We start from the raw sequence: 27,559 nt of genomic DNA, 5'->3' as shown, positions 1-27,559 counted from the left end.
TATGTATATATATATACACACATATATATATATTACATTTTATTTATCCATTCACCTATTGATGGACACTTAGGCTTCCACATCTTGGTAGTTGTAAATAATGCTGCTGTGAACATTGGGGTACCTGTCTCTTTTTGAATTAGAGTTTTTGGGTTTTTTTGGATGTATGCAGGAGTGGAATTGCTGGGTCAAATTCTGTTTGCAGTTTTTTGAGAAACTGACATAGTGTTTTCCACAGTGACTACACCAATTTATATTCTTACCAGCAGTATACAAGAGTTCCCTTTTGTACACATCTTCACTCAGAGCCCCCCCTGTGGTGCAGTGGGTTAAGGATCTGACTGCAGCAGCTTAGGTCACTGTGGAGGTAAGGGTTCAGTCCCCGGCCGGGTGCAGTGGGTTAAAGGACCTGGTGTTGTCACAGCACATGTGTAGGTCAAAGCTGTGGATCAGATTTGATCCCTGGCCTGGGAACTTCCATTTGCTGTGAGTGTGGCTGAAAAAGAAAAAAAAAATGACGACAACCTACTGAATAGGAGAAAATATTGCTACCGACATGGCTGTTAAGGTATTAATATATAAAATATAGAAACAGCTCATACAACTCAACATCAAAACAAGAACCTGATTGAAATGTGGCAATTTTGCAGGAGTTTCCTTCTCTGATTTTGGTAATATTTTGATCAGGGAAAGGAATTATGGAAACATGCACTCATTCCCTCATCTTTTCCAGAAGCCGTTAAGCTTTTAAATCATTGCTCATCTAAGGGATAAACATATTTTTCTTTCAATTGTGCTTTAGTTATAAGAGTAATTAAATAACACTTCTGTGCTTCTGTGCATTCATTGGACTTACAGAATTCTTTTGTGAATTGCCTATTCTAATTTCATTCTTTTTTTTTTTTGGCTTTGCCAATAGCATGTGGAAGTACCTAGGCAAAGGACTGAACACAACCCAATCCATAGCAGTGACAACACTGAATCTTTAACCCAGTATGCCAACAGGGAACTCCCATCCTTATTTTTTAATTAGAGAGTTTGTATTTTCACTATTGAGTTATGAGTTCTCTAATTTAAAAATATTAACTTTTTCTTCTTTATATCTTACTTTACCCAGTTATTCCTTTTCTGAAATTTTTTTGGGGGTGTGTGCCCACAATATATGGAGGTTCCCAGGCTAGGAGTCCAGTCGGAGCTGTGGCTGCTGACCTACACCACAGCCACAGCAACACCAGATCCTTAAGCCACTAAGCGAGACCAGGGATTGAACCTGAGTCCTCATGGATACTAGTCAGATCCGTTAATCGCTGAGCCATGCCAGGAACTCCTCTTTTCTGAATTTGTATACGGTCCATTTTGTTATATAAATTAGAATTTTTTATGATGTTCTACATGATTTCCGTGGCTGGTTCCACCTTAGGAAGGCTTCTGACTCCAAACTTGTAAAATATCCATCTATATTTCCGCATGTCATTGTTACAATGTTTTAACATTTAAATTTTGACCCTTACTTAACATTGACTAAGAATCAAACATATTTTTCCAAATAGATGATTAACTGACCCAATAATATTTATTGAAAAATATATCCCTTTCCTACTTTCCATTTGAAATACTGTATGCATTGTAGTGTGCTGAATGTGACCCCAAAAGGTAACAGGTCCTAATTCCTGGTCTCTGAGTGTGTTACCTCATATGGTAAAATTTTTGGAGATGTGATTAAAGAGCTCTCCTTTTTTTTTTTTTTTTTTTTTGCCTTTTAGGGCCACACCTGCAGCATATGCATGTTCCCAGGCTACGGGTTGAATTAGAACTACAGCTGCTATGCCTACACCACAGCTCACAGCAACGCTGGATCATCTACCTACTGAGTGAGACCAGGGATCGAACCTGCATCCTCACTGAGCCATAACGGGAACTTCCATGATTAAGGATCTTGAGATTACCTGGATTACCTGGGAGGGTCTTTAGTGCCATCATAAGTATACTTATTTTTGAGAGAGACAGAGGGAGGTTAAACACATACACGGAGGAGAAGGTGATGTAAAGACAGAGGCAGAGATGGGAGTTATGTTGCTGTTGCCAAGGATTGCCAGCAGCCATCAGAAGCTGGAAGAGGGAAGAAAGTGTTTTCCTTAGAGCCTCCCATAAGGGAAGCCTTGGTATTACCTCGATTTCAGACTTCTGGCCTCCAGAACCATGAGATAATACATTTATATTGTTTTGAGCCACAAAGTTTTTGTTAATTTGTTAACAACACCTATAGGAAATTAATATGCTGATAATATACTATATTCTTTTATATTTTTTAATCGCTTTGTAGATAGATTTCTTTTTCATTTGTTCCACCGCTCTGTGGTTCTGGTACCAGTACTGTTCTGTTTTAATTAGTAAGGTTCACATTCAGGCTTATTTTTCAGAATAATTCTAACTTTGTTTAAGTTGTATATGACTTTTAAAAGTCAAATATTAAAGGATTATGATGTTTAAAAGAAGTCCTTCCATTCCTGCCCCAGTTCCAGTCCCCATTGTCACCTATTTCAACCTTTTTGTTTCCTCTGATATTTTCTAAATCATGTTTTGTTTTGTTTTGTTTTCCTTTTTATAGCCACTCCTGCAGCATATGGGAGTTCCTGGGCCAGGGATTAAATTGGATCTGCAGCTGCTGGCCGACACCAAAGCCACTCAGCACCACATCTGAGTTGCCTCTTGACCTTCGCTGAAGCTTGCAGCAATGCCAGGTCCCTAACCCACTTAGCAAGGTCGGGGATTGAACCCTCATCTTCATGGGCACTATGTCAGGTTCTTTACCTGCTGAGCCACAACAGCAACTCCTAAATCACATGTTTCCTGCATTTTGATTTATTAAAGTATTTGCTTACTTTCCACATAGAAGATGAAGACTTAGGTCTCTTTTACCACCACACCCCTGTCTTGTGCTACCCCAGTATAGCCATATTACAATTTTTATTAAATCAGGTAGATATTTACATTACTATGAACAAGGATTTTTAGAACTTAGTCAAAAAATATTACTGGTTAACAAATCTGACTGAACCATGAGGTTGTGGATTTGATCCCTGGCCTTGCTCAGTGGATTAACGATCTGGTGGTGCCATGAGCTGTGGTGTAGGTCACAGATGCAGCTTGGATCCTGTGTTGCTGTGGCTGTGGTGTAGGCTGGCAGCTGTAGCTCCGATTAGACCCCTAGCCTGGGAACTTCCATATGCCACAGGTGTGGTGCTAAAAAGCAAAAAAAAAAAAAAAAAATTACTGAGACCAATGTCAAAGAACATACTACCTGTTTTTCTTCTGGAAGTTTTGTAGTTTCAGGTTGTATATTTTATTTTTTGTATGGTTGAAAATGTAGTCCAGTTTGGTTCCTTTGTATGTAGCTATCCAGTTTTCTCAACACCGCTTACTGAAGAGACTGTCTTTTCCCCAGTTATATAGTCTTGCCTCTTTTGTCATAGGTTAATTACCCATATAAGTGTGGGTTCATTTCTGGGCCTCTCTTCTGTTCCATTGATCTATGTGTCTGTTTTAGAGCCAATATTATGCTGTTATGATGACTGTAGCTTTGTAGTATAGTTTGAAATCAGCATGATACCTTCAGGTTTTTTGTTTTTTTTGTTTGTTTTTGGGTTTTTTGTTTGTTTGTTTGTTTTGTTCTTTTAGGGCCACACCCATGGCATATGGAGGTTCCCAGGCTAGGGGTCAAATCGGAGCTGTAGCTGCTGGCCTACACCACAGCCAATGTATATCTGAGCTGTGTGTGCAACCTATACCACAGTTCATGGCAATGCCGGATCCTTAACCCACTGAGCAATGCCAGGGATAGAACCTGTATCCTCCTGGATGCTTCTCAGATTCATTTCCTCTGAGCCACAACAGGAACTCCGATGCCACCAGGTTTTCTTTTGTTCTCAAGATTGTTTTGGCTATTCATGCTTTGGCTATACATATCTTGGAATTATTTGTTCTAGTTCTGTGAAAAATGCCATTGGTATTTTGTTAGGATTGCATTGAATCTGTAGATTTCCTTGAGTAGTATGGTCATCTTAATGATATTAATTCTAATCCATGAGCATGGTATATCTTTCCATCTGTTTGTGTCACCTTCATCAGTGTCTTGAGTTTCTTGTACAGATTTTTTACCTCCTTAGTCAGATTTGGTCCTAGGTATTTTATTCTTTTTGATATGATTGTAAATAGGATTGTTTTCTTAATTTCTCTTCTTATAGTTCATTGTTAGTGTATAGAAATGAACAGGTTTCTATACATTAATTTTATATGCTGCAACTTTACCAAACTCATTAATACGTTCTAATAATTTTGTTGTGGTATCTTTAGGATTTTCTGTGTATGGTATCATGTCACTTGCAAACAGGGACAGTCTTATTTCTTTCTTCCCAGTTTGGATTCCTTTTATTTCTCTTTGTTCTCTGATTGCTGTGGCTAGGACTTCCAACACTGAGTTGAATAAAAGTGGCAAGGGTGGGCATCCTTATCTTGTTCCTGATCTTAGAGGAAATGCTTTCAGCTTTACAGGCACATAAAAAGATGCTCAACATCATTAATCACAGGGGAAATACAAATCAAAACCACAATGAGATATCCCTTCCTACCTGTTAGAATGGCTTTTATCAAAAAGATAACAAATATCAAGTGTTGGTGAGGAGGTGAGGAAAAGGGCACTGTTGAAGGGAAAGTAAGCTGGTGCAACCACATGGAAAAGAGTATGGAGATTTCTCAAGAAATTACAAATAGAACTACCATATGATCCAGCAGTTCAATTGCTGGGTATTTATCTGAGAAAAATGAAAATTCTAATTAAAAAAAAAAAAGACGTATACACTCTTAACATTCATTGCAGAATTATTTATAAGAGCTACAATATAGGAACAACCTAAGGGCACTTCAATAGATGAAAGGATAAAGAAGATATGATAAACATATGCACAGTGAAATATTACTCAGTCATAAAAAGAATGTAACAGTGCCCTTTGCAATGTAACAAAACAGAAACAGTATCATAGATAACAGAGAAGAAATAGGTGGTTGCCAGCAGGGAGGGGTATGGGGTGGGGAAGAGATTAAGGAGGTGAAAGAGATTAGGAGGTATTTCCAGTTGAAAAGTAAGTGAGTCACAGGTATGAAATGTCCAGGGTGGGGAATATAGTCAATAATTATCATAGAGAACAGACCCATGGTTGCCAAGGGGGAGGAGGGAGGGAATGGGATGGTCTGGGAGTCTGGAGTTACTCTAACAGTAGATACAAACTGTTATATTTGGAATGAATAAACAACAAGGTCCTACTGTATAGCATGGGGAACCATATCTGATTTCCAGGATTAGACTATGATGGAAAAGAATATAAAAAAAGAATGTATGTATATATGTATGACTGAGTCACTTTGCTGTACAGCAGAAATTGGTACAACATTATAAATAAACTACACTTTAATAATAAAATAATTAAAAAAAATAAAGTCAGAGGGAGTTCCTGTCGTGGCTCAGTGGTTAACGAATCCGACTAGAAACCATGAAGTTGCAGGTTTGATCCCTGGCCTTGCTCAGTGGGTTAAGGATCTGGTGTTGCTGTGAGCCGTGATGTAGGTCACAGAGGCAGCTCGGATCCCGAGTTGCTGTGGCTCTGGTGTAGGCCAGCGGCTACAGCTCCAATTAGACCCCTAGCCTGGGAACCTCCACATGCCGTGGGAGCGGCCCAAGAAATGGCAAAAAGACAAAAAATAAAAAATAAATTCAGAGTACCAGGTAACGAACCTGACTGGTATCCATGAGGACTCTGGTTCAATCCCTGACCCCACTCAGTGGGTTGAGGATTCTGCATTGCTGTGAGCTGTAGTGTAGGTGACAAATGTGGCTTGCATCCCCACTGCTATGGCTGTGGCGTAGGCCAGCAGCTACAGCTCCAATTCAACCCCTAGCCCAGGAACGTCCATATACTGTGGGTGTGGCCCTAAAAAGACCAAAAATAAATAAATAAATAAATAAAATAATAATAAATTAAAAATCATTTAGAAAGTACTGAAAATATTAATGATTTCCACATAAATATTTTTTTATTGCCACACACACAGTATGGAAATTCCCAGGCCAGGGACTGAATCTGAGCAGCAGCTGCAACCTTTGTACCAGCTGTGAACTACAGCTGTGGCCGGATCCCTTAACCCACCATGCCAGGTCAGGGCTCAAACCTGCACCTCCACAATGACACAAGTCGCTTCAGTCGGATTCCTAACCCACTCTGCCATAGCAGGAACACTGAATCATATGAAATTTATGTTTTGTTAGGTCAAATATGATCTAATGTTGGCAATTTTATATTTGTCAACCAAAGAATAAAAGCTATTTTACTTATAAAAACTGTTGAATAAGTACACAGAGATTGTATTGCTACTGCTCTGGTGAATGATTTTATGACAAATGTTGGTAAATAACACTTTAACCCCTTTATAGCACTCCTGTTGGGTGATGGAATTAGTATAAAATTTTCACTCTAACTCTATATAGAATAAGTTTTCTCTACTTCATGTTACTCTCGGTTATGATGAATGTTTTTAAAATTATTTTACTGGTCTCTCATTATGTAGAAGTCTCCATCCCTTTTGAACTAGATGATGTAAAGTTGAACTAGATAACCTCTAAGATTCTTTTTAATTTCTTTCAATTATGGGATTTAAGTATCTGTTTTTGTTTGTTTGTTTGTTTTGTCTTTTTTTGTCTTTGTTGTTGTTGTTGTTGCTATTTCTTGGGCCGCTCCCGCGGCATATGGAGGTTCCCAGGCTAGGGGTCGAATCGGAGCGGTAGCCACCGGCCTACGCCAGAGCCACAGCAACGCAGGATCCGAGCCACGTCTGCAACCTACACCACAGCTCACGGCAACGCCGGATCGTTAACCCACTGAGCAAGGGCAGGGATCGAACCCACAACCTCATGGTTCCTAGTCGGATTCGTTAACCACTGCGCCACGACGGGAACTCCTTAAGTATCTGTTAAATATAGAACATATTTCTCATTAACTTATTATACTTGTTACGGTGAATCCATAGCACAATACCAGCAACCTAGTCCAAATTTGATTCAACTTCCTCAAGCCTTTTCTAAATTTTACCATCTTTCTATTTTCTTTTTCTTTCTTTTTTATTTTTATTTTTTCTGTCTTTTCTAGGGCTGCACCTGCTGCATATGGAGGTTCCCAGGCTAGGGGTCTAATTGGAGCTGTAGCCGCTGGCCTATGCCAGAGCTACAGAAACACCAGATCTGAGCCACATCTGAGACCTGCACCACAGCTTACAGCAACGCTGGATCCTTAACCGGCTGAGTGAGGCCAGGGATCAAACCCACAACCTCATGGTTCCTAATCGGATTTATTAACCACTGAGCCACAACAGGAATTCCTGTTTTCTTTTTGAAGGTCTCATCTGTTCTGTTTATCTTTATGTAGCTAATTCCCAAATTATCATTTCCAATCTAAAAATTAAAATGCAAAAGTATAAAATAACGTTATTCCTTTTTGTTGTTGTTGTCTTTTTAGGACCATACCATGGCATATAGAAGTTCCTGGGCTAGGGGCTGAATCAGAGCTACAGGTGCTGGCCTACACCACAGCCACAGCAACGCTGGATCCAAGCTGCATCTGCGACCTACACCACAGCTCATGGCAACGCTGGGTCCTTAACACACTGAGCGAGGCCAGGGATGAAAGCCGAGTCCTCATGGATACTGGTCAGATTTGTTACTGCTGAGCCACGAGGGAACTCCAAATAATATGGTTCTAATTGCCAAAAATGTCTGTTCTAAGTGCTTTACATATGTTTGTCTCATTTGATTCTTATAGTGATCTGTTTACTTCATCATTTCTAGGTTATTGGCAAGAAAACAAAAAGAGAGATTAAAATAACTTGTACAGTGTCCTGTAGCTAGTAAATAGTGGAGTTAATGGCTTCAGACTTAGGCTTTCTGACTATAGACTCAAGCTTGAAACAGTCTTTATTTCAATTGATTGTTAGTTTTAATTGGTTGTTAGATGTTTCTGTAAACTCAGATGTCCCTTGTAATTTCAAACTCACAAATATCACACACCAAATGCATAGTGTTCCCACTTAGATAGCTTCTTCTCCTAATTGCCCTATTTTTCAGGAGCAAAACTGTTAAATCATTATTAACAAGTTCTATAGACTCTTCCTTCAAATCTATTCTTACGCTGGAGTTCCCGTCGTGGCGCAGTGGTTAACAAATCCAACTAGGTTGCGAGTTCGATCCCTGGCCTTGCTCAGTTGGTTAAGGATCTGGCGTTGCCGTGAGCTGTGGTGTAGGTTGCAGACGCAGCTTGGATCCCATGTTGCTGTGGCTCTGGTGTAGGCCGATGGCTACAGCTCCGATTCGACCCCTAGCCCAGGAACTTACATATGCCAAGGGATCGGCCCTAGAAAAGGCAAAAAGGCAAAATATATATATATATATATATATATATATATATATATGTATATATTCTTATGCCAATGTCCTTGGTTCAGACTCCTATTAGGTTATGTCTGGAACATGTCAAGATGGTTCTGCACTCTTTAGTCTTTCTACTGCTTAAAAACCTTCCTTGGCTCCACATTACTTATTAGGCTGTAGACATCTCTACACTTTATTTGTCATCAGTCTACCTTTCTCTTTTTTAGGCTGTATTTGGAATGACATTTCCTTGCTTTATGCTGTTAAAATCTCTGCCTTGAATATTTCACTTGTGGTACCTGACATATTTGAATTCTAATCCTATTTCTGTTATTAATTAGGTGTGAGATTGTTGGCAGGAGAGAAGAATAGGCATGCCTTTAAAAATAGCATGTATGTGGTGTTCCTGTTGTGGCTCAGTGGGTTAAGAACCCGACATAGTGTCTGTGAGGATGCAGGTTTGATCCCTGGCTTCACTCAGTAGGTTAAGAATCTGGCATTGCCGAAAGATGCAGTGTAGGTTGCAAATGTAGCTCAGATCTGGTGGTGTTGTGGCTGTGGTGTAGGCCAGCAGCTGAAGCTCAGATTTGACCCCTAGCCTGGGAACTTTCATATGCCAAGTGCAGCTCTAAAAAGGAAAAATGTATGTGACTTAATACATAGGCTTTGTAAAAACTGTTTTAACTTCTCCAACTTTTTTTTTTTTTTTTGTCTTTTGTCTTTTTAGGGCCGTATCTGTGGCATATGGAGGTTCCCAGGCTAAGGGTGGAATCTGAGTACCCACTGAGCAAGGCCAGGGATCAAACCCACATCCTCATGGATACTAGTCAGGTTCATTAACCACTGAGCCACACTGGGAACTCCCTCCAACTTTTTTATGCACTTAATAATTCTTACTCATATTTCAGATAAGTAAAATTGCTACATCATGGACTTGGAAAATAGACTTGTGGCTGCCTGATGGGAGAGGGAGGGAGTAGGAGGGATTGGGAGCTTGGGGTTATCAAACACAACTTAGAATAGATTTACAAGGAGATCCTGCTGAGTAGCATTGAGAACTATGTCTAGATACTCATATTGCAACAGAGCAAAGGGTGGGGGAAAAATGTATACATGTAAGGATAACTTGATCCCCTTGCTATACAGTGGGAAAAAAAGTAAATAAAAAAAAGTACCTAGTATATATTTAACAATAAATGAATGATTATTACTTTGGATAAGGGCTACTGGTGTGTTGAATAGTAATAGTAAATATTAAAAAGACAAAATCCAAAAGCTTGATAATCAGTTAAACACTTTGCATAATAACAAGAGTTATGCAAAATCTAGTTATACATGTTAATTGTAGGAAATTTGGAAACTACAGAAAACTGTTACCTGTTATCCCACTACAGAGAAAACCTTTGTTGACATTTTGGAGTGTTTTCTATCAGTCCTTCCCCTACTCCACCCCCCACACCCACCCCAAACCCAAAGTTGAATTATTAACAAATTCTGATTCTTTCTGGAAATGCTGATTGTGTTTGTAAGAAAAATCATGGCTTGGGAGTCAAAGTCATCAGGAATACTGCATTAATATTAAACGGCAGACTTGTCTAAGTGTTTTCTTAATTGCATCAATCAGTAGTGTTATATTTAGTCAAAAATCTTCACAGATTGTTTTGCTCAAGGGAACATTAGTACTTCAGTTTGCACATTACCATTAGTCTGTTTGGTTTGCTTTTCAGTGATGTCACAGTAATGAGATCAGAAAGTGAGTACAGAACTACCTCTACAGAAAATACTGCTTGGTTTTATTTTGATATTTGTATTCCATATCCAGGAGATAGCTACAAGTACAAATTTAAATACTGTATAGTGCCAAAATGAATCAAGTGCTCTACATGGTATCTGTGTTTAAGTAAAAAAAAAAAAAAGAAAAAAAAAGATTGTACTCTTTCTAGAAGTAAAGATTTCTGGTTAAGAGGGCATAGTAAGTTTTGCTCCAAACTCATAGTAATCATAAAAAAATAAGCAAACCCCAGAAAGTATATCTTGGCTAGATAATAAGATAAGCATTGACCAGAAACAAAATAGAAAGACAAAGTGGTGAGTGAGACCGAAAGGAATGTCCTGAGCTCTCAGTATAGAAGTATGTGCTGGCTTCTGAGAGTTTGATTTCTGCAGGTTGGTAGAAATTAAACGTGTTTCAGAGTTCCCTGGTGACTCAGCGGGTTAAGGAACCAGTGTTGTCACTGCTGTGGGGTGGGTTCTTCGATGCCTAGCCTGGGAACTTGTGCATGTCACGAGGGTGGCAAAAAAATAAAAGTGTTTTACATACAATGTTACTTCAACACCCTGAGTAGGTCAATAGTATTTCAGGTGTCACTATATCAGGGGCCCTAAAATATCAGTAGAAGACACTGCGGAAGTAGAAACCCTGAATGTGAAGTGGAGACAACTGTGTATAATCACTGGATAAAGAGGGGTAACCAGAGAGAGGAATAAGGAGAAAAGATTTTGTACTCACAATAAACTTACAAAATTCAACCAACAAAATCAATATTTGGAACTTGAATTTACTCCAGATGAAAAGTCTAAGAATTCTGTATATTTAGTGTGACAAAGAGAAAAATTATGGAATGCTATTCATTAAAAAGGACACAAGTGATGAGACTATTAAGTACAACCAGTTAGAAACTTTGGAAGTTGAAGACGTCACTGGATTAAAAAAAAAAATAGCTGGGATAAACTCTAGACTGGACAGAACTGCAAGGAGAATTTATAAATTTGAAGATTGTACTGAGGGTCTTATCTAAAATATAGGACAGAAAAACAGACATAAAAAATGAGCCAATGCAGTTCCCATTGTGACTCAGTGGAAATGAATCTGACTAGCATCCGAGAGGACACAGTTTTGACTCCTGGCCTTGCTCAGTGGGTTAAGGATCTGGCATTGCCGTGAGGTTGCAGACATGGCTTGGATCCCACGTTGCTGTGGCTGTGGTGTAGGCCAGCAGCTACAGCTCTGATTCAACCCCTAGCCTGGGAACCTTCATGTGCCTCAGGTGTGGCCCTGAAAAGACAAAAAACAAAAAACCCTGAAAAACAAAACAGAGCCATTAAGACATACAAAGAATAACACCTAATAAAAGATATAGATAAAAAGAAATTATAGCTGAAAAGAAATATTTGAAGAGATTACAGCTTAGAATTTTTAAGAACTGAAGGAAGATGTGAACCTCCAGAGTGAAAATACAGTCTACTTAAACATATCTTAGAGAACCTAAGAATATCACAGATAAAAACTCTTTTTAAAGGAGTTTTCTTATGGCACAGCAGGTTAAGGGTCTGGCATTGTCACACAGTGGCTTGGGTTGCTATTGTGGTGCAGGTTCAATTCCTGGCCCAGAACTTCCACTTGCCATGGGTGTGGCCAAACCACCCAAACTTCTTTTTTTAAAAAACGATTCAGAGAATCTGACGAGGAACCATGAGGTTGCGGGTTCAATCCCTGTCCTCACTCAGTGAATTAAGGATCCCGAGTTGCTGTGGCTGTGGTGTAGGCTGGCAGCTGTACCTCTGATTTGACCCCTAACCTGGGAACCTCCTTATGCAGCGAGTGTGGCCCTAAGAAAGCAAAAATAAATAAATAAATAATATAAATAAATAAAATAAATTTAAAAAATAAAGATTCAGAGAGACATAGGAAGCTTACTTATGAAGGCGGGACAATAGAATCCCATACTTCTCGTTGACTACCATAGATGACCTAAGATATAGGGATTCTTTTTTTTTTTTTTTTTTTTTTTTACTCAAATGAATTTATCACATCTGTAGTTGTATAATGATCATAACAATCTGATTTCACAGGATTTCCATCCCACAGCCCAAGCACATCCTCCTATCCCCCAGATGTAGGGATTCTATCTTCAAAGAGTTAAGGAACGCTAAGGCATGTTATATAATAGAAACAACAAAACAGATACATGTATAACAGTATCTATAGAACTTAAAGACAAAGGGCTTTTTGGTTTTTTAATTTAATTTTTATTTTATATTGGAGTATAGTTGATTTACAATGTTGTGTTAGCTTGAGGTGTATAGCAAAGTGATTCAATTATACATATATCCATTCTTTTTCAGATTCTTTTCCTATACAGATTATAGAATATTAAGTAGAGTACCCTGTGCTCTATTGTAAGTCCTTATTGATTATTTTATATATAGTAGTGTATATATGTTTATTCCAAACTCCTAATTTATCCCTCCCCTCCATCTTTCCTCTTTGGTAATGATAGATTTGTTTTCAAAGTCTATGAGTCTGTTTCTGTTTTGTAAATAAGTTCATTTGTATCATTTTTTTATTAGATTCCACATATGTGATATCATGATTTGTCTGTCTCTGTTTGAATTTACCTCATTTAGTATAATAATCTCTAAGTCCATCCATGTTGCTGCAAAGGAGTTTTTCATTATTTCATTCTTTTTTATGGTTGAGTAATATTCCGTTATATATATGTACCACACTTTCTTTATCCATTCTTCTATCAATGGACAATTAGGTTGCTTCCATGTTGGCTATTGTAAATAGTGCTGCAGTGAACATTGGGTTGCCTGTATCTTTTTGAATTATGGTTTTCTCCAGATATATGCCTAGGAGGGGGATTGCTGGATAATATAATAGCTCTATTTTTGTTTTTTAAGGAACTTGCATACTGTTTTCTGTGGTGGTCGCACCAGCTTACATTCCTACCAACAGTGTAGGAGGGTTCCCTTTTCTCCACACCCCCTCCAGCATTTATTGTTTGTAAACTTTTTGATAATGGCCATTTTGACTAGTGTGAGGTGGTACCTCATTGTAGTTTTGATTTGCATTTCTCTAATAATTAGTGATGTTGAGCATCTCTTGTGTTTTTTGGCCATCTATCTGTCTTCTTTGGAGAAATATCTATGTAGATCATCTGCCCATTTTTTGATTGGATTGTTAATTTTTTTGGTATTGAACTGCATGAGGTGTTTGTGTATTTTGGAGATTAATCCCTTAGTTGCTTCATTTGCAAAGATTTTCTCCAATTCTGTGGGTTGCCTTTTTTTCTTAAAAAAAAAAATGGTTTCTTTTGCTGTGCAAAAGCTTCAAAGCATAATTTGGTCCCATTTGTTTATTTTTGTTTGTTTTCATTACTGTAGAAAGTGGATTAAAAAAGATATTGCTAAAAAAAAATCTGGAGTTCCCATCATGGCTCAGTGGTTAACGATTCTGACTAGGAACCATAAGGTTGTGGGTTCGATCCCTGGCCTTGCTCAGTGGGTTAAGGACCTGGCGTTGTTTTGAGCTGTGGTGTAGGTAACAGACATGGCTTGGATCTGGCTTTACTATGGCTGGGGCATAGGCCAAAGGCTACAGCTCCAATTAGACCCCTAGCATGGAAACCTCTATATGCCACAGGTGCAGCCCTGGAAAAGACAAAAAAAAAAATGTATATGTATATACATATATAGCTGCAATTTATGTCAAAGTGTGTTCTCTCTATGTTTTCCTCTGAGAGTTTTATGATATGTAGCCTTACATTTAGGTGTTAAATACATTTTGACTTTATTTTTTATGTATGGTATTAGAGGATTTTTAAGATTTTTTTTGCTTTTTTTTTTTCTTTGCTTGTAGGGCACCACACACAGCAGATGAAGTTCCCAGGCTAGGAGTCGAATGGGAGCTACAGCTACGGGCCATAGCCACAGCAACACGAGATCTGAGCCACATCTGCAACCTACACCACAGCTCATGGCAATGCAGGATCCCTGACCTACTGACTAAGGCCAGGGATTGAACTCGCATCCTCATGGATACTAGTCAGACTCATTTCTGCTGTGCCAAAATAGAAACTCCCTAGATTTTCTCTTTATATATATTTTTTTCTTTTTCTTTTTCAGCTGGCCCCACATCACATGGGAGTTCCCTGTCCAGGAACTGAATATGAGCCAGAGCTGCAACTATGCCACAGCTGCAGCAATGCTGGATCCTTAACAACTGTACTGGGCCAGGATTGAACCAGCATCTCCACAGAGACAAGCCAGATCATTAACCCACTACACCACAGCATGAACTCCTCTCTTTCTCTTTGGATTTAAGTAGTTTGTCTATGATGTGCCTATTTGTGGTTTCCCTTGTGTTTATCAATCTATAAATTCATGTCATTTACAAAATTTAGGATGTTTTCTTCAAATAATTTTTCTGCCCATTCTATCCTTCCTCTTCTGGGTCTTTTTTCTCTTCTTCTTCTCTCTTTCAGATTAGGTAATTTCTGTTGCTTCATCTTGAACTTAACTTCCTATATCTCTCATCTTCAGTTTGTTTTTAAGCCTATCAAGTCAGTTTTTAATTGCATTTGTTGAACTTTGCAGCTTGAAATTTTCTCTTGTTTTCTTTTGATATTTTCTCCCTATTCATGTATTATGCACATATCCTACTTTGAATCTTGTACACATTTATAATATCTGGTCTAAAGTACTTGCCTGATAATTACAATATCTGAGAAATCTTTGAAGTCTGCTTTTATTGACTGCTTTTTTTCATGGAGTATAGATAGTCACATATTTCCTATTTCTTTGCATATCTAGTGTTTTTTGGTTGGATACTTGGCTTTTTAAATGATGGATTTTAGGGACTGTGAATACCACTTTGCTTCTCTGAAGAATTTTTATTCCTGAAGGCAGTTAGTTAATTTGGCTGAACTCAAATTTCAGGTTGTCTCCCCTGTAGTGGTAGCAGTTGAAATCTTTCCCTCAGTGTCCAACTGCTGATTTTCTGCAAGGAGCAATGGGTCCCCCTCCCTTACCTCGTGATTAGTTTTAGTGAACAGCACAGGTCTTGGGAGGTCTTTTGTACAGATTCTGGGGGTCATCTCCTCTTTGGCTCCCCCTTCCTGAATTTCTGGTAGTTCTGGAGCCTTGAGCTCTGCCATCTGATATCTCAAGCCAGTAAGACTTGGCTTTCTACCCACCCTACCCTCAGTGGCAAGCAGATTTAGCAGTGTCCTCTGTCAGAAAAGCACAAATGTGCAAATCTCACCTTTTGCAGATTTACCCTCAGCCACTGTCCTCCACTTGTCGGGGAATGTGTGTCCTGCAGGCAGGATAGACTCCAGAGAAGAAAGGGGGGCTAAATTTATTGCTCTCAAATCCAATCAGATAAACTACTATTCCTCCCCACGAAGGAGCTAGTGAGGGAGTGGAGAGAGGCCAGGAGTACAGTGTGGGAGCTACATCAGCATGGAAGTCAAGGTAGGGAAGACATATTCTCTTCTGAAACTCCCAAGGATTTTTTTCCCTTAACCGAATGCACCTAAGCCTGCGTCAGTTTAACGGAATAGTTCAGCAGTTTAACATACAGTTGAACTGACCCTCATGCTGATAACAATCTTACGGGGTAGAACTAATTGAAAACCATCAAAAGCAGATAGAAATTTGAGGGAAAACTTGGTAGTTTATCTTTCCCCTCCAGACTGTGTGTCAGATAGTATAATGCTTACATTAAAGTCATTCCCCTTCTGTACCAAGATTAAATTCCCTATTTTATACCCCAAATTATATGCAACTAAGTTATCAGCATAGCACATGAGAGGTTCTGCAGTTAAATGATGACGAATCTATGTTGCCCAGGAATCCAGAGGATAGCCAAGGAAACATACAGTGAAATTGTGGAAGAGTGCCGCCTGTGGACTTTACATTTTATCTTTGTTCTGTACAATGCCTTTTATTTAAACCTACTTTATCTGGTATTAATGTGGCGGTTATCCCTTCTTTCATCTTATTTGTACTGTATTTACCTGATATAACTTAACCCATAATTCTTTCTCTATCTTTTTGTTTTAGGTGGATCCCAAATAGCATATAGTTAGATATAGTAATGTTTTTAAAATGTGAGAGTCTGTATTTAGGAGGAAGTTTGCATTTATCATACTAAATAGCATATTTGTTCTTATTTTGTCATCTTAGTTTACTCTGCTTGTTATGTTGTCTTCCTCCTGTTTTTCCAGCCTTCTTTTGCTTTTGCTAGTTTTTCTTACTCTCTTGTTTTGTTTCTAATAATTTAGAAATTAGATATCCTATTTTTATTTCATTAGTAATTACTTCAAAATAAAAAGCAAGTGAACCTCTATTTCTTTACCAACATTAAGAATGTATTAGTTATCTGTTGATTCCCCTGGAAATGGTGAATGAGTCACATACTTTAGTACTCACTTTGTTCCTAATAATTTAGGCTTTTAAAATTGTTGTTATTTTTTATATCTCCTTAAAGAACACTTTTCACATTTGCATTTCCTACATGTAGTCATGCTAACCATGTTAAGAACAGTTACTTAGGAGTTCCTGTTGTGGCGCAGTGGTTGACGAATGATGAGGAATGATGAGGTTGCAGGTTCGATCCTTGCCCTTACTCAGTGGGTTAGCGATCCGGCGTTGCCATGAGCTGTGGTGTAGGTTGCAGACACGGCTCGGATCCCGCGTTGCTGTGGCTCTGGCTTAGGCTGGTGGCTACAGCTCCGATTCAACCCCTAGCCTGGGAACCTCCATATGCCTCGAGAGCAGCCCAAGAAAATGGCAAAAAGACAAAAAAAAAAAAAAAAAAGAACATTTACTTAGACATTAATTTTAAGTTTACCAAAGCTTACAATTTCTCTATTTCTTTTACCACATATCTCCCCTCTACCTAAGATCTTTGTTTTTGTTTATTTAATGGATACTAAAGTAGTTCTTTATGTTATTTCTAAAGAAGTATATATATTTGAATCTTTGCATATCTGAGGATATTTATTAAATGTGTATTCTTCTAAAATAGCAGTTAATCCATAGGAAGTTTTCCTAAGGAAAGGATAGTGGGATGTAAAGATGTGTATGCAAGTGCATTTTTCAGTATTATCACAAAAGCAAAATTTAGAAACCAATGAATGTCTACAAATACACATTGGTCAAATAAAATAGAATTCTTTCTAGCCGTTATTCCAAAATCAAAACAGTTTTATCACCTTCGTTACCTAACTGAAATTAATATAAGTATCATTAATCTTTTTGCCTGTTACTTGTACAAGTTGTAATTAAAGCATAAATTTAGACCATACAAAGTCAACATTAACATGTTTATCTGTTAATATTCTATTTAGTATCTTTTTCAGTTTTTCAATTAGATTAAATATGGGCTAAATAGATACTTATTATTGGAAAGATTTTTAAAGAAATTTAATTTTAGCCTATTCCTTGTAGTCACTCCATGGATTCCTTTGGTCAACCCAGACCAGAAGATAACCAGTCAGTAGTCAGCAAAATGCAAAAGAAGTACTGGAAAACCAGACAGGTCTTTATCAGAGCAACAGGAAAAAAGGAGGATGAGCACGTGGTGGCTTCTGATGCTGAACTGGATGCTAAACTTGAGGTAAATTTCAGGATCCTGTGTACTACATATAACTTGTTTTTATTTCTATTATTAAGGGATAGAGTTAAAGTATTTCATAATGCATTTTTGGCTCTGTTTTTCATTTTAAATAAAAGAAATAATTATCATGAAGTAACTTTAAACCTATATGTGTGTTTTGCTCTTAAGTAATTAGGCTAATTAGAAAAAGGTCTCATGTATATTAATGAAAAGGTTTAGATTTTTAAAAACAGATTTGCCAATTCCAGTTACGTAAACTAATTTAAATTTTACAAATGTTTCCAGGCAGGGGCTCTGTTATGCTGGGAATATAATCATTTGTTGGGATTCTTCAAAATATAAGTCTAATTAAGTGTCTTTATTAAGTAATTTCATCCTACAAAAAAATAAAGTTTTGTCATTGCTATAACAGTTATGAAAATGGGATTATTTCTATTTAACAAGCTTTTACTATTTGTGTTGAAAGTATTCTTCTTAAGATTTAATGATGTGGAAAAAATGAAGGGACTTTTTTGTAAGTAATACATTTTAGCATTAAGAGAACTTGTCACTGTTTCCACATATATTCATTCCCACAGAAGTAGATTTTTTGTGTTGTTGCACGTCATTATGTAATCTGTGGGTAACATATTTTATATTCAGTTTTATCCTTGTCCACTAGACAAATATTTGGAATTAACCAAGAACTTTCTTTCATATTTGAACTGTTTTTTTAAAATGATAAATAGTAAAATAGTTTTCATTTCAAGTACACATAAAAGTCAAGTATGTATACTTAAATTATCATGTTGTACACCTTAAGTATATTTCAATTTTATTTGTCAAATTATACCTCACTAAAGCTGAAATAAGTATTTTTATTGTAAAAATACAAAGCAATAGTATGTAAATCTTTCAAGAACCCATGGGGAAAAAAATCAGCCATAATCACATCCATAATAGAACTATAATTTTTATATTTTTTTCTGGTCTCCTTCCATATGGATTTAAAATTGCTTTTTATATTGCCAAATCCATATAACAAATGCAGTCCAAACATACTTAAACCTATATGGAAAATTGATGTTTGGTCCTCCATTTAGATTTTAGTGTCTGTTATCAGTCTTCCTTTGGCCTGATCAAATGTCAAAATAATAGCAAACCTGCATCAGAGATAGAACATTCAGGCTTAATGGTGCTATGAGAAATTCATTTGATAAAAGAGGTTAGGACATTGCCATGGTCTTTTTGAACTAAAGTCTCAATAGCAATTCTTCAGCATAGGACTTTGTGAGTCTTCTTTAGGCTGCACCCTAAAACCTATGCTGCTTGTTTCTCCAGGAAAATCTAAATGTATAGATATGTATGAAGAGTTACCTCATGTGCACGATGTGTCCTGATCTCAAATTTTCATGTGCTTGCTTTGAAATGGGAGTCTATTGGACATTTTATTTTTTTGGTTAGGTTTTAGCCCCAATGGTAATGAGGGGATTAATATTCATGGAAAATTCTAAACAAAAATAGTCAAAAAGTACCTTATTTTTGATGTTTTAATGCACTGTTTAATTTTTACACACATTAACTGACCTGTTTTTCTTAGACCAATACTGGAGAAAAGCCAAGCTCCAAGTCAGTTAACATTTTCCAAGGCTATCTACAATTTTTTCATCTGTAGTAGGCAGTGTTTGATGTAGTTTATATTAGAGTTACCTTTTTGCTATTTAGTTTGGAGCTGAGGGGAGGACAAACTCCACATTATAAATTTTTATTAGCTCCATGTATTTATCACCATTTTTTTCAGCCCTCATCAGGGAAATCAAAATGTGCTTTTTATGTCAGAAATAAAACCAAAACTGAATATCAGTCAAGAAATATAGGCATAATACTTATAAGAAAATGCTTTGCTTTTGAAGTGTTTTTTTTATATTCCATATTTGTTTATGACTCTTTAAATTGTCCTAATAAAATTTATATTTCAAAGGTCTTTCATTCCATTCAAGAGACATGCACTGAACTTCTGAAGATAATTGAGAAATATCAGCTAAGACTCAATGGTATGAAATCAGATATCTATCCAACAATTCCCCATAAAATGAATATTCACTTGCATTTTGAAAATGAAAGATTTAATGTAAAAATAGTATTTTATTGAACTATTTTGTGAGAAGTTTCTTATGACAAAAGTGAATATTTACAGTGACCTATGCCTAAACTTCCAGTGTCCTCAGTTTATCAAATCCTCTGACACAGATTCATTTTGTTTTGTTTTCCTTCCCAGAGTCTTGTTTTGTTTTGTTTTGTTTTGTTTTGTTTTGTTTTGTTTTGTTTTGTTTTAGGGCCACATCCAAGGCATCTGGAAGTTCCCAGGCTCATGGTCAAATTGGAACTGCAGCTACCAGCCTATACCGTAGCCACATAAACGCCAAATCTGAGCCTTGTCTGCGATCTACAACACGGCTCATGGCAACGCTGGATCCTTAACCCACTGAGAGAGGCCAGGGAGGGAACCCACGTCCTTATGGATACTAGTTGGGCTCATTACTGCTGGGCCACAATGGGAACTCCTATTCTCTCCTTCTTGAGACACTCTTCCTTTGGCTTCCAGGCATCATACGTCCCTGGATTTCTTTTTAATGGTCATTCCCTCTCGGTATCCTGCCATTGCTGAAATCTCCTTTCTTCTTCTTCTTTTTTTAATTCAATGAATTTTATTATATTCATAGTTGTACAACATCATCACAACCTAATTTTACAACATTTTCATCCCAAACCCTTAACCCGTCTTCTTTGGTAACCATAAGTTTTTTGAAGCTTGTAACTCTGTTTCTGTCCTTCAAATAAATTCATTGTATCCTTTTTTTTAGATTCCACATGTAAATGATAGCAGATGATGTTGGTGTCTGACTGTCTAACTTCACTTAGCATGGTAATTTCTAGGTCTATCCATGTTGCTGCAAATGCCATTATTTCATTCCTTTTTATGACTGAGTAATATTCCATCGTGTATATGTACCATATCTTCTTTATCTACTCCTCTGTCGATGGGCATTTCAGTTGCTTCCATGTCTTGGCTATTGCATATAGTGCTGCAATGAACATTGGGGTACATGCATCTTTTCAAGTCATGGTTTTCTCTGGATAGAAGCCCAGGAGTGGAATTGCTGGGTCATATGGTAATTCTATTTTTAGTTTTTTGAGGAATCTTCATTATGTTTTCCATAGTAGTTGCAACAAAACTTACATTCCCACTGACAGTGTAATAGTGTTCCCTTTTTTCCACACCTTCTCTAGCATTTATTGTTTGTAGACTTTTTTGATGATGGCCATTCTGTGCGGTGTAAGGTACCTCATAGTAGTTTGGATTTGCATTTCTCTAGTAATTAGTGATATTGAATATCTTTTCATGTGTTTTTTGGCCATCTATATGTCTTCTTTAGAGAATTGTCTGTCTAGATCTTGTTTTTTTGATTGGGTTTTGTTGTTGTTGTTGTTGTTATTGAGCTGCAGGAGGTGTTTATGTATTTTGGAGATTGTTCCTTTGTTGCTTCGTTTGCAAATAATTCCTCCCATTTTGTGGGTTATTTTTTCATTTTGTTTAGGGTTTCCTTTTCTGTGTAAAAACTTTTAAGTTTAATTAAGTCCCATTTGTTTATTTTTGTTTTTATTGTCATTTCTCTAGGAGGTGTATCAGAGAAGATATTGCTGTGATTTATGTCAGAGAGTGTTTGGCCTATGTTTTCCTCTAAGAGTTTTATAGTATCTGGTCTTATATTTAGGTCTTTAATCCATTTTGAGTTTATTTTTGTGTTCTAAATTTCATTCTTTTACATGTAGCTGTCCAGTTTTCCCAGCACCACTTATTGAAGGGGCTGTCTTTTCTCTATTATATATTCTTGCCTCCTTTGTCATAGATTAGTTGACCATAGATGCTCTGGGTTTTCTGTCCTGTTTCACTGACCTATATTTTTGTTTTTGCGCCAGTACCATTCCATTTTGATGACTGTAGCTTTTGTAGTATAGTCTGAAGTCAGGGAGCCTGATTCCTCCAGCTCCATTTTTCATTCTCAGTATGGCTTTGTCTATTCTGGGTCTTTCATGCTTCCAAACTAACTTTAAGATATTTTGTTCTAGTTCTGTGAAAAATGTCATTGGTAATTTGATAGGGATTGCATTGAATCTGTGTATTGCCTTGGGTAGTATAGTCATTTTGATAATATTGACTCTTCCAGCCCAAGAGCATGCTAAATCTTTCCATCTGTTTGTGTCGTCTTTGATTTCTTTCATCAGCGTCTTATAGTTTTCAGAATACACGTTTTTTGTCTCTTTAGGTAGGTTTATTCCTAAGTATTTTATTCTTTTTGATGTGGTGATAAATGGGATTGTTTTCCTAATTTCCCTTTCTGATCTTTCATTGTCAGTATATAGAAATGCAGGCAATTTTTGTGTATTAATTTTATATCCTGTGACTTTGCCAAATTCATGGATGAGCTCTAACAGTTTTCTGGTAGCTTTTAGGATTTTCTAGGTATAGTATCATGTCATCTGCAAACAGTGATAGTTTTACTTCTTCCTTTCCAATTTGGATTCCTTTTATTATTTTTTCTTCTCTTATTGTCATGGCTAGGACTCCCAAATCTGTGGTGAATAGAAGTGGTGAGAGTAGACATCCTTGTCTTGTTCCTGATCTTAGTGGGAATTCTTTCAACCTTTCATCATTGAGAATGATGTGGTTTTGTCATAATATGGCCTTTATTATGTTGAGGTAGGTTCCCTCTATGCCCACTTTCTAGAGGGTTTTTATAAAAATGGGTGTTGGATTTTGTCAAAAGCTGTTTCTGCATCAAGAGGATCATATAGTTTTTGTTCACTTTGTTTTTCGTTTGTTTTGTCTTTTTTTTTAGGGCCACACCTCTGGGATTTGGAGGTGTCAGGCTAGGGGTCAAATCAGAGCTGTAGCCACTGGCCTGCACCACAGCCACAGCAAGGCAGCATCCAAGCCGAGTCTGCGGCTTACACCACAGCTCATAGCAATGCCAGATCCTAACCCACTGAGGGAGGCCAGGTATTGAACCTGCGTCCTCATGGATGCTAGTCGGATTGGTTTCTGCTGAGCCATGACAGGAACTTCTCTTCTGTAGTTTGTTAATATGGTGTATCACACTGATTGATTTGCAGATATTGAAAACTCCTTGCATCCCTGTGTTAAATCCCACTTGATCATTGTGTACAATCCTTTTAATGTATTGTTGGATTCGGTTTGCTAGTATTTTGTTGAGGATTTTTGCATTTATGCTCATCATTCAGTGAAATTGGCCTGTAATTTTCTTTTTTTTGTGGTATCTTTGTCTGGTTTTGGTATCAGGGTGATGGTGGCCTCATAGAATGAGTTTGGGAGTATTCATTCTTCTACAATTTTTTGGAATAGTTTCGGAAGGATAGGTGTTAGCTCTTCTCTAAATTTTGGTAGCATTTGCCTGTGAAGCCATCTGGTCCTGGACTTTTGTTTGTTGGAAGTTTTTTTAATCACAGTTTCAATTTCAGTGCATGTGATTGGTCTGTTCATCTTTTCTATTTCATCTTGGTTTTAGTCTTGGAAGATTGTACTTTTCTAAGAACGTGTCCATTTTTCTAGGTTGTCCATTTTATTGGCATATTGCTTGGAGTAGTCTCTTATGATCCTTTGTATTTCTGTGATGTCCATTGTAACATCTCCTTTTTCATTTCTAATTTTATTCATTTAAGTTCTCTCTCTTTTTTTCTTGATGAGTCTGGCTAAGGGTTTATCAATTTTGTTGATCTTTTCAAAGAACCAGATTTTAGTTTCATTGACATTTTCTATGGTCTTCTTTACTTTTTTTTTTTTTTTTTTTTTTTTTTTTTTTTTTTGCTTTTTAGGACTGTACCTGTGGCATATGGAGGATCCCAGGCTAGGGGTCAAATCAGAGCTACAGCTGCCGGCCTACATCACAACCACAGCAACACAGGATCTGAGCCACATTGGCAACCTACACCACAGCTCACAGCAATGCCAGACCCCTGAGCAAGGTTAGGGATTGAACCCACAACCTCATGCTTTGTAGTTGGATTTGTTTCCACTGTTTCACACTGGCAACTCCTGATCTTTTCTATGGTTATTTTTTTTGTTTCTATTTCATTTATTTCTGCTCTGACCTTTACAATTTCGTTCCTTCTGCTAACTTTGGGTTTTGTCTATTCTTCTTTCTCTTGTTGCTTTAGGTTATTTATTTGAGATTTTTCTTGTTTCCTGAAACAAGGCTTGTATTGCTATAAACTTCCCTCTTAGAACTTCTTTTTCTGCATCCCATAGATTTTGAATTATTATGTCTTTATTGTCATTTTCTTCTAGGTATTTTTTAATTTCCTCTTTGACTTCTTCAGTGATCCCTTGGTTGTTTAGTAGCATGTTGCTTAGTGACCACGTGTTTGTGTGTTTTGCAGTTTTTTTCTTGTTGATTTTTAGTCCTATATTGTTATAGTTGGAAAAGATGCTTGATAGGATTTCAATTTTCTTAAATCTACTGAGGCCTGATTTGTGGCCCAGAATGTGCTCTCTTCTACAGAATATTCCATATGCACTTGAGAAAATTGTGTATTCTTCTGCTTTTGGATGGAATGTTTTATAAATATCTATTAAGTCCTTCTGGTCTAATGCATCATTTAAGGCCTATGTTTCCTTGTTGATATTCTGTCTGGATGATCTGTCCATTGCTTTTAGTATGGTGTTAAAGTCCCCTGCTATTATTGTGTTATCGTTGATTTCTCCTTTTATGACTGTTAGCAGTTGCTTTATATATTGGGGTGATCCTATGTTGGGTGCATATATATTTACAATTGTTGCATCTTCTTCTTGGATTGATCCTTGGATCATTATGTAATGTCCTTCTTTGTCTCTTATAGCATTCTTTATTTTAAGGTCTGTTTTGCCAGATTATAAGTATTGCTACTTCATCTTTCTTTTGATTTCCATTTGCATGGAATATTTTCTTCCATCCTCTCATTTCAATTTGTGTATGTCCCTAGAACTTAAGTGGGTATCTTTTTTTTATGATTCCACATTTATTAATTTTATCATCTATACATTCTTTTTTTAATGATTTTTATTTTTTCCATTACAGTTGGTTTACAGTGTTCTGTCAATTTCTACTGTACAACAAAGTGACCCAGTCACAATATACATTCTTTTTCTCACTTTATCCTCCACCGTGTTCCACCATAAGTGACTAGATATAGTTCCCTGTGCTGTACAGCAGTGTCTCATTGCTTATCCACTCCAAATGAAGTGGGTCTCTTGAAGACAGCATATATATGGGTTTTGTTTTTGTATCCATCCATCCAGTCTGTGTCTTTTGGTTGGGGCATTTAGTCCATTTACATTTAATGTAATTATTGATATGTATGTTCTTATTGCTATTTTGTTAATTACCTTGGATTTTATTTATTTATTTATTTAGTTAGTTAGTTAGTTATTGGTCTTTTTTTCTTCCCTTCTCTTGTGGTTTGTGGTTTGATAATTATCTTTGGTGTTGTGTTTGGGTTGCTTTTTCTTTTTTCTGTGTGTATCTACTGTAGAGTTTTGGTTTGCAGTTACCATAAAGTTCTGATATATGAGTCTATATATATACAGGGTTGTTTTAAGTTGCTGGTCTTGTAATTGCAAATGCATCTCCTGTGTTCTGCATTCATACCCTCCTCCTCTCATAATTTCTGGTTTTGGTAGCATATATGTGTGTGGATAATTTTCTACCTTTACTGTATATATGTATGTCTTTACTGGTGAGCCTTGTCATTTGTAATATTTTTGTTCCTAGTTGTGACTTTTTTTTCCCATGTAGAGAAGTTCCTTTAGTATTTTTTTAAAAACTAGTTTAATGATGCTGGATTCCCTTAATTTTCTGCTTATCTGTGAAACTTTTGATTTCTCCTTCAAATCTGAATGGGAGTCTTGATGGGTAGATTAATCTTGGTTGGAGGTTTTTTTCCTTTCAACACTTTAAGTATATCATGCCATTCCCTTCTGGCCTGCAGGGTTTCTGCTGAAAAATCAGCTGACAACCTTGTTGGGATTCCTTTATATGTTATTTTTTTCTTTTCCCTAGATGCTTTCAATATATTCTCTTTGTCTTTAATTTTGGTCAGTTTGACTAATATGTGTCTTGGGGTGTTCCTCCTTGGGTTTATTTTATATGGTATTCATTGTGCTTCTGGATTTGAGTGAGTGATTCCTTTACCATGTTAGGGAAGTTTTCAGCTATTATCTCTTCAAATATTTTCTCTGGCCCTTTCTCTCTCTCTCTTCTCCTTCTGACACCCTATAATGCAGATGTTGGTGTGTTTAAAGTTGTCCCTGAGGTCTCTCAGACTGTCTTCATTTCTTTTCAATATTTTGTCTCTTTTCCATTGCATGTCAAGTGATTTCTACCAGTCTGTCTTCCAGCTCGCTTATTTGTTCTTTTGCCTCTGTAATCTGCTGTTTGTTCCTTCTGGTGAAATTTTTATTTCGGTTATTGTATTTTGCATCTCTGCTTGCTTAATCTTTAAATATTCTATTTCTTTTTCAGTGTCTGTTATATTTATCAATCTTTGCCTCCAATATATTTCCAAGATCTTGAATCATATTTACTATCATTAGTCTAAAGTCTCTTTCATGGAGGTTGGTAATCTCTAGATCACTTAGCTGTTTTTTGTTTTTTGATTTGTTTTTCTTTTTCCTTATCTGAGTCATTATTCTCTGCCTTTTCATTTTGTATAGATTGTTGGTGTGGTCTCCTTTTTGCAGGCAATAGGGTTGTAGCCTCTCTTGCTTCTTATGCCTGCCGCCTTGTGGCTGAAGTGATACCGGGGCTTCTTGCAGCCTTCCTGATAGGAGGGACTGGTGCCCGCCCACTGGATGTTGAAGCTGATTCTTTTCCCTCTGGTGGGTAGGGCTTTGTCTCTGGGTGTGATTAGAGATGGCTGTGTGTGTGGGGAGGTCTTTAGGCAGCCTGTTTGCTGATGGGTGGGACTGCGTTCCCATCTGAATTGTTGTTTGGCCTGAGGCTTCTCAGCCCTGATGGGTGGGGCCAGATTTTTACAAAATGGCCACCTCCCAGGGCGTTCACATGGATGGTTATTCCCTAGACCTTTGCCTCCAACATCCTTCCCCCACAACATGCCACAGTCACCCTCTGTTTTTACAGGAGATCCTCCAAGAACCTCAGGGAGGTCTGACCCATATTCCTATGGAGTCTGCTTTGCCCTGGGGCCCAGTTCACATGAAAGCCTGTGTTCACCTTTCAAGCCTGAAATCTCCCTCTCCTTCAGTCCTGGGGAGCTCCTGTGCACAAGCTCTGCTGGTCCTCAATGCCAAATGCACCAGGGGCTCCTCCTCCCAATGCCAAATCCCCCAGACATGGGAACCTGACATGGGCCTCAGAACTCTCATTCTTGTGGGTAAACTTTTGTGATAGTTACTCTCCAGTCTTGTGGGCCGCCCACCAGGTGGTTACAGGGTTATTTATATCCTGTAATCATCCCTTCTATAGCCTCAATGTAGCATCCTCTTTGTCTTTTGGTGTAGGATGTATCTTTTGGTAGTTTCCAGTCTATTTTGTTGGTGGTTGTCTAGCACTTGGTTGTAATTTTGTTGTTTTCATGACAGAAGGTGAGCTCCGGTCCTTCTATTCTACCATCTTAATGCCATC

At 37.4% G+C, this 27,559-nt stretch overlaps 1 protein-coding gene across 4 annotated transcripts in view; it reads left to right on the top strand.

The window, feature by feature from the left end:
• ICA1L (islet cell autoantigen 1 like) overlaps positions 1-27,559 on the top strand; it is an 83,638-nt gene that overhangs the window by 11,388 nt on the left and 44,691 nt on the right. For 3 of the 4 annotated variants that reach the window (XM_021075560.1, XM_021075559.1, XM_021075561.1), the window contains exons 2-3: positions 17,711-17,879; positions 19,840-19,912. In XM_021075560.1, coding sequence (XP_020931219.1) covers positions 17,718-17,879; positions 19,840-19,912 — 235 coding nt within the window. In that variant the 5' untranslated portion in view covers positions 17,711-17,717. Of the gene's footprint in view, positions 1-14,486; positions 15,731-17,710; positions 17,880-19,839; positions 19,913-27,559 lie in introns of those variants that run through there. The other variant, XM_021075562.1, reaches the window with a different exon arrangement.

The sequence above is a fragment of the Sus scrofa genome, chromosome 15, assembly GCF_000003025.6.
Source record: "Sus scrofa isolate TJ Tabasco breed Duroc chromosome 15, Sscrofa11.1, whole genome shotgun sequence".
Taxonomy (NCBI): Eukaryota; Metazoa; Chordata; class Mammalia; order Artiodactyla; family Suidae; genus Sus; species Sus scrofa.
The sequence above is the reverse complement of the archived record's forward strand: the minus strand, read 5'-3'. Positions and strand labels throughout refer to the sequence as shown.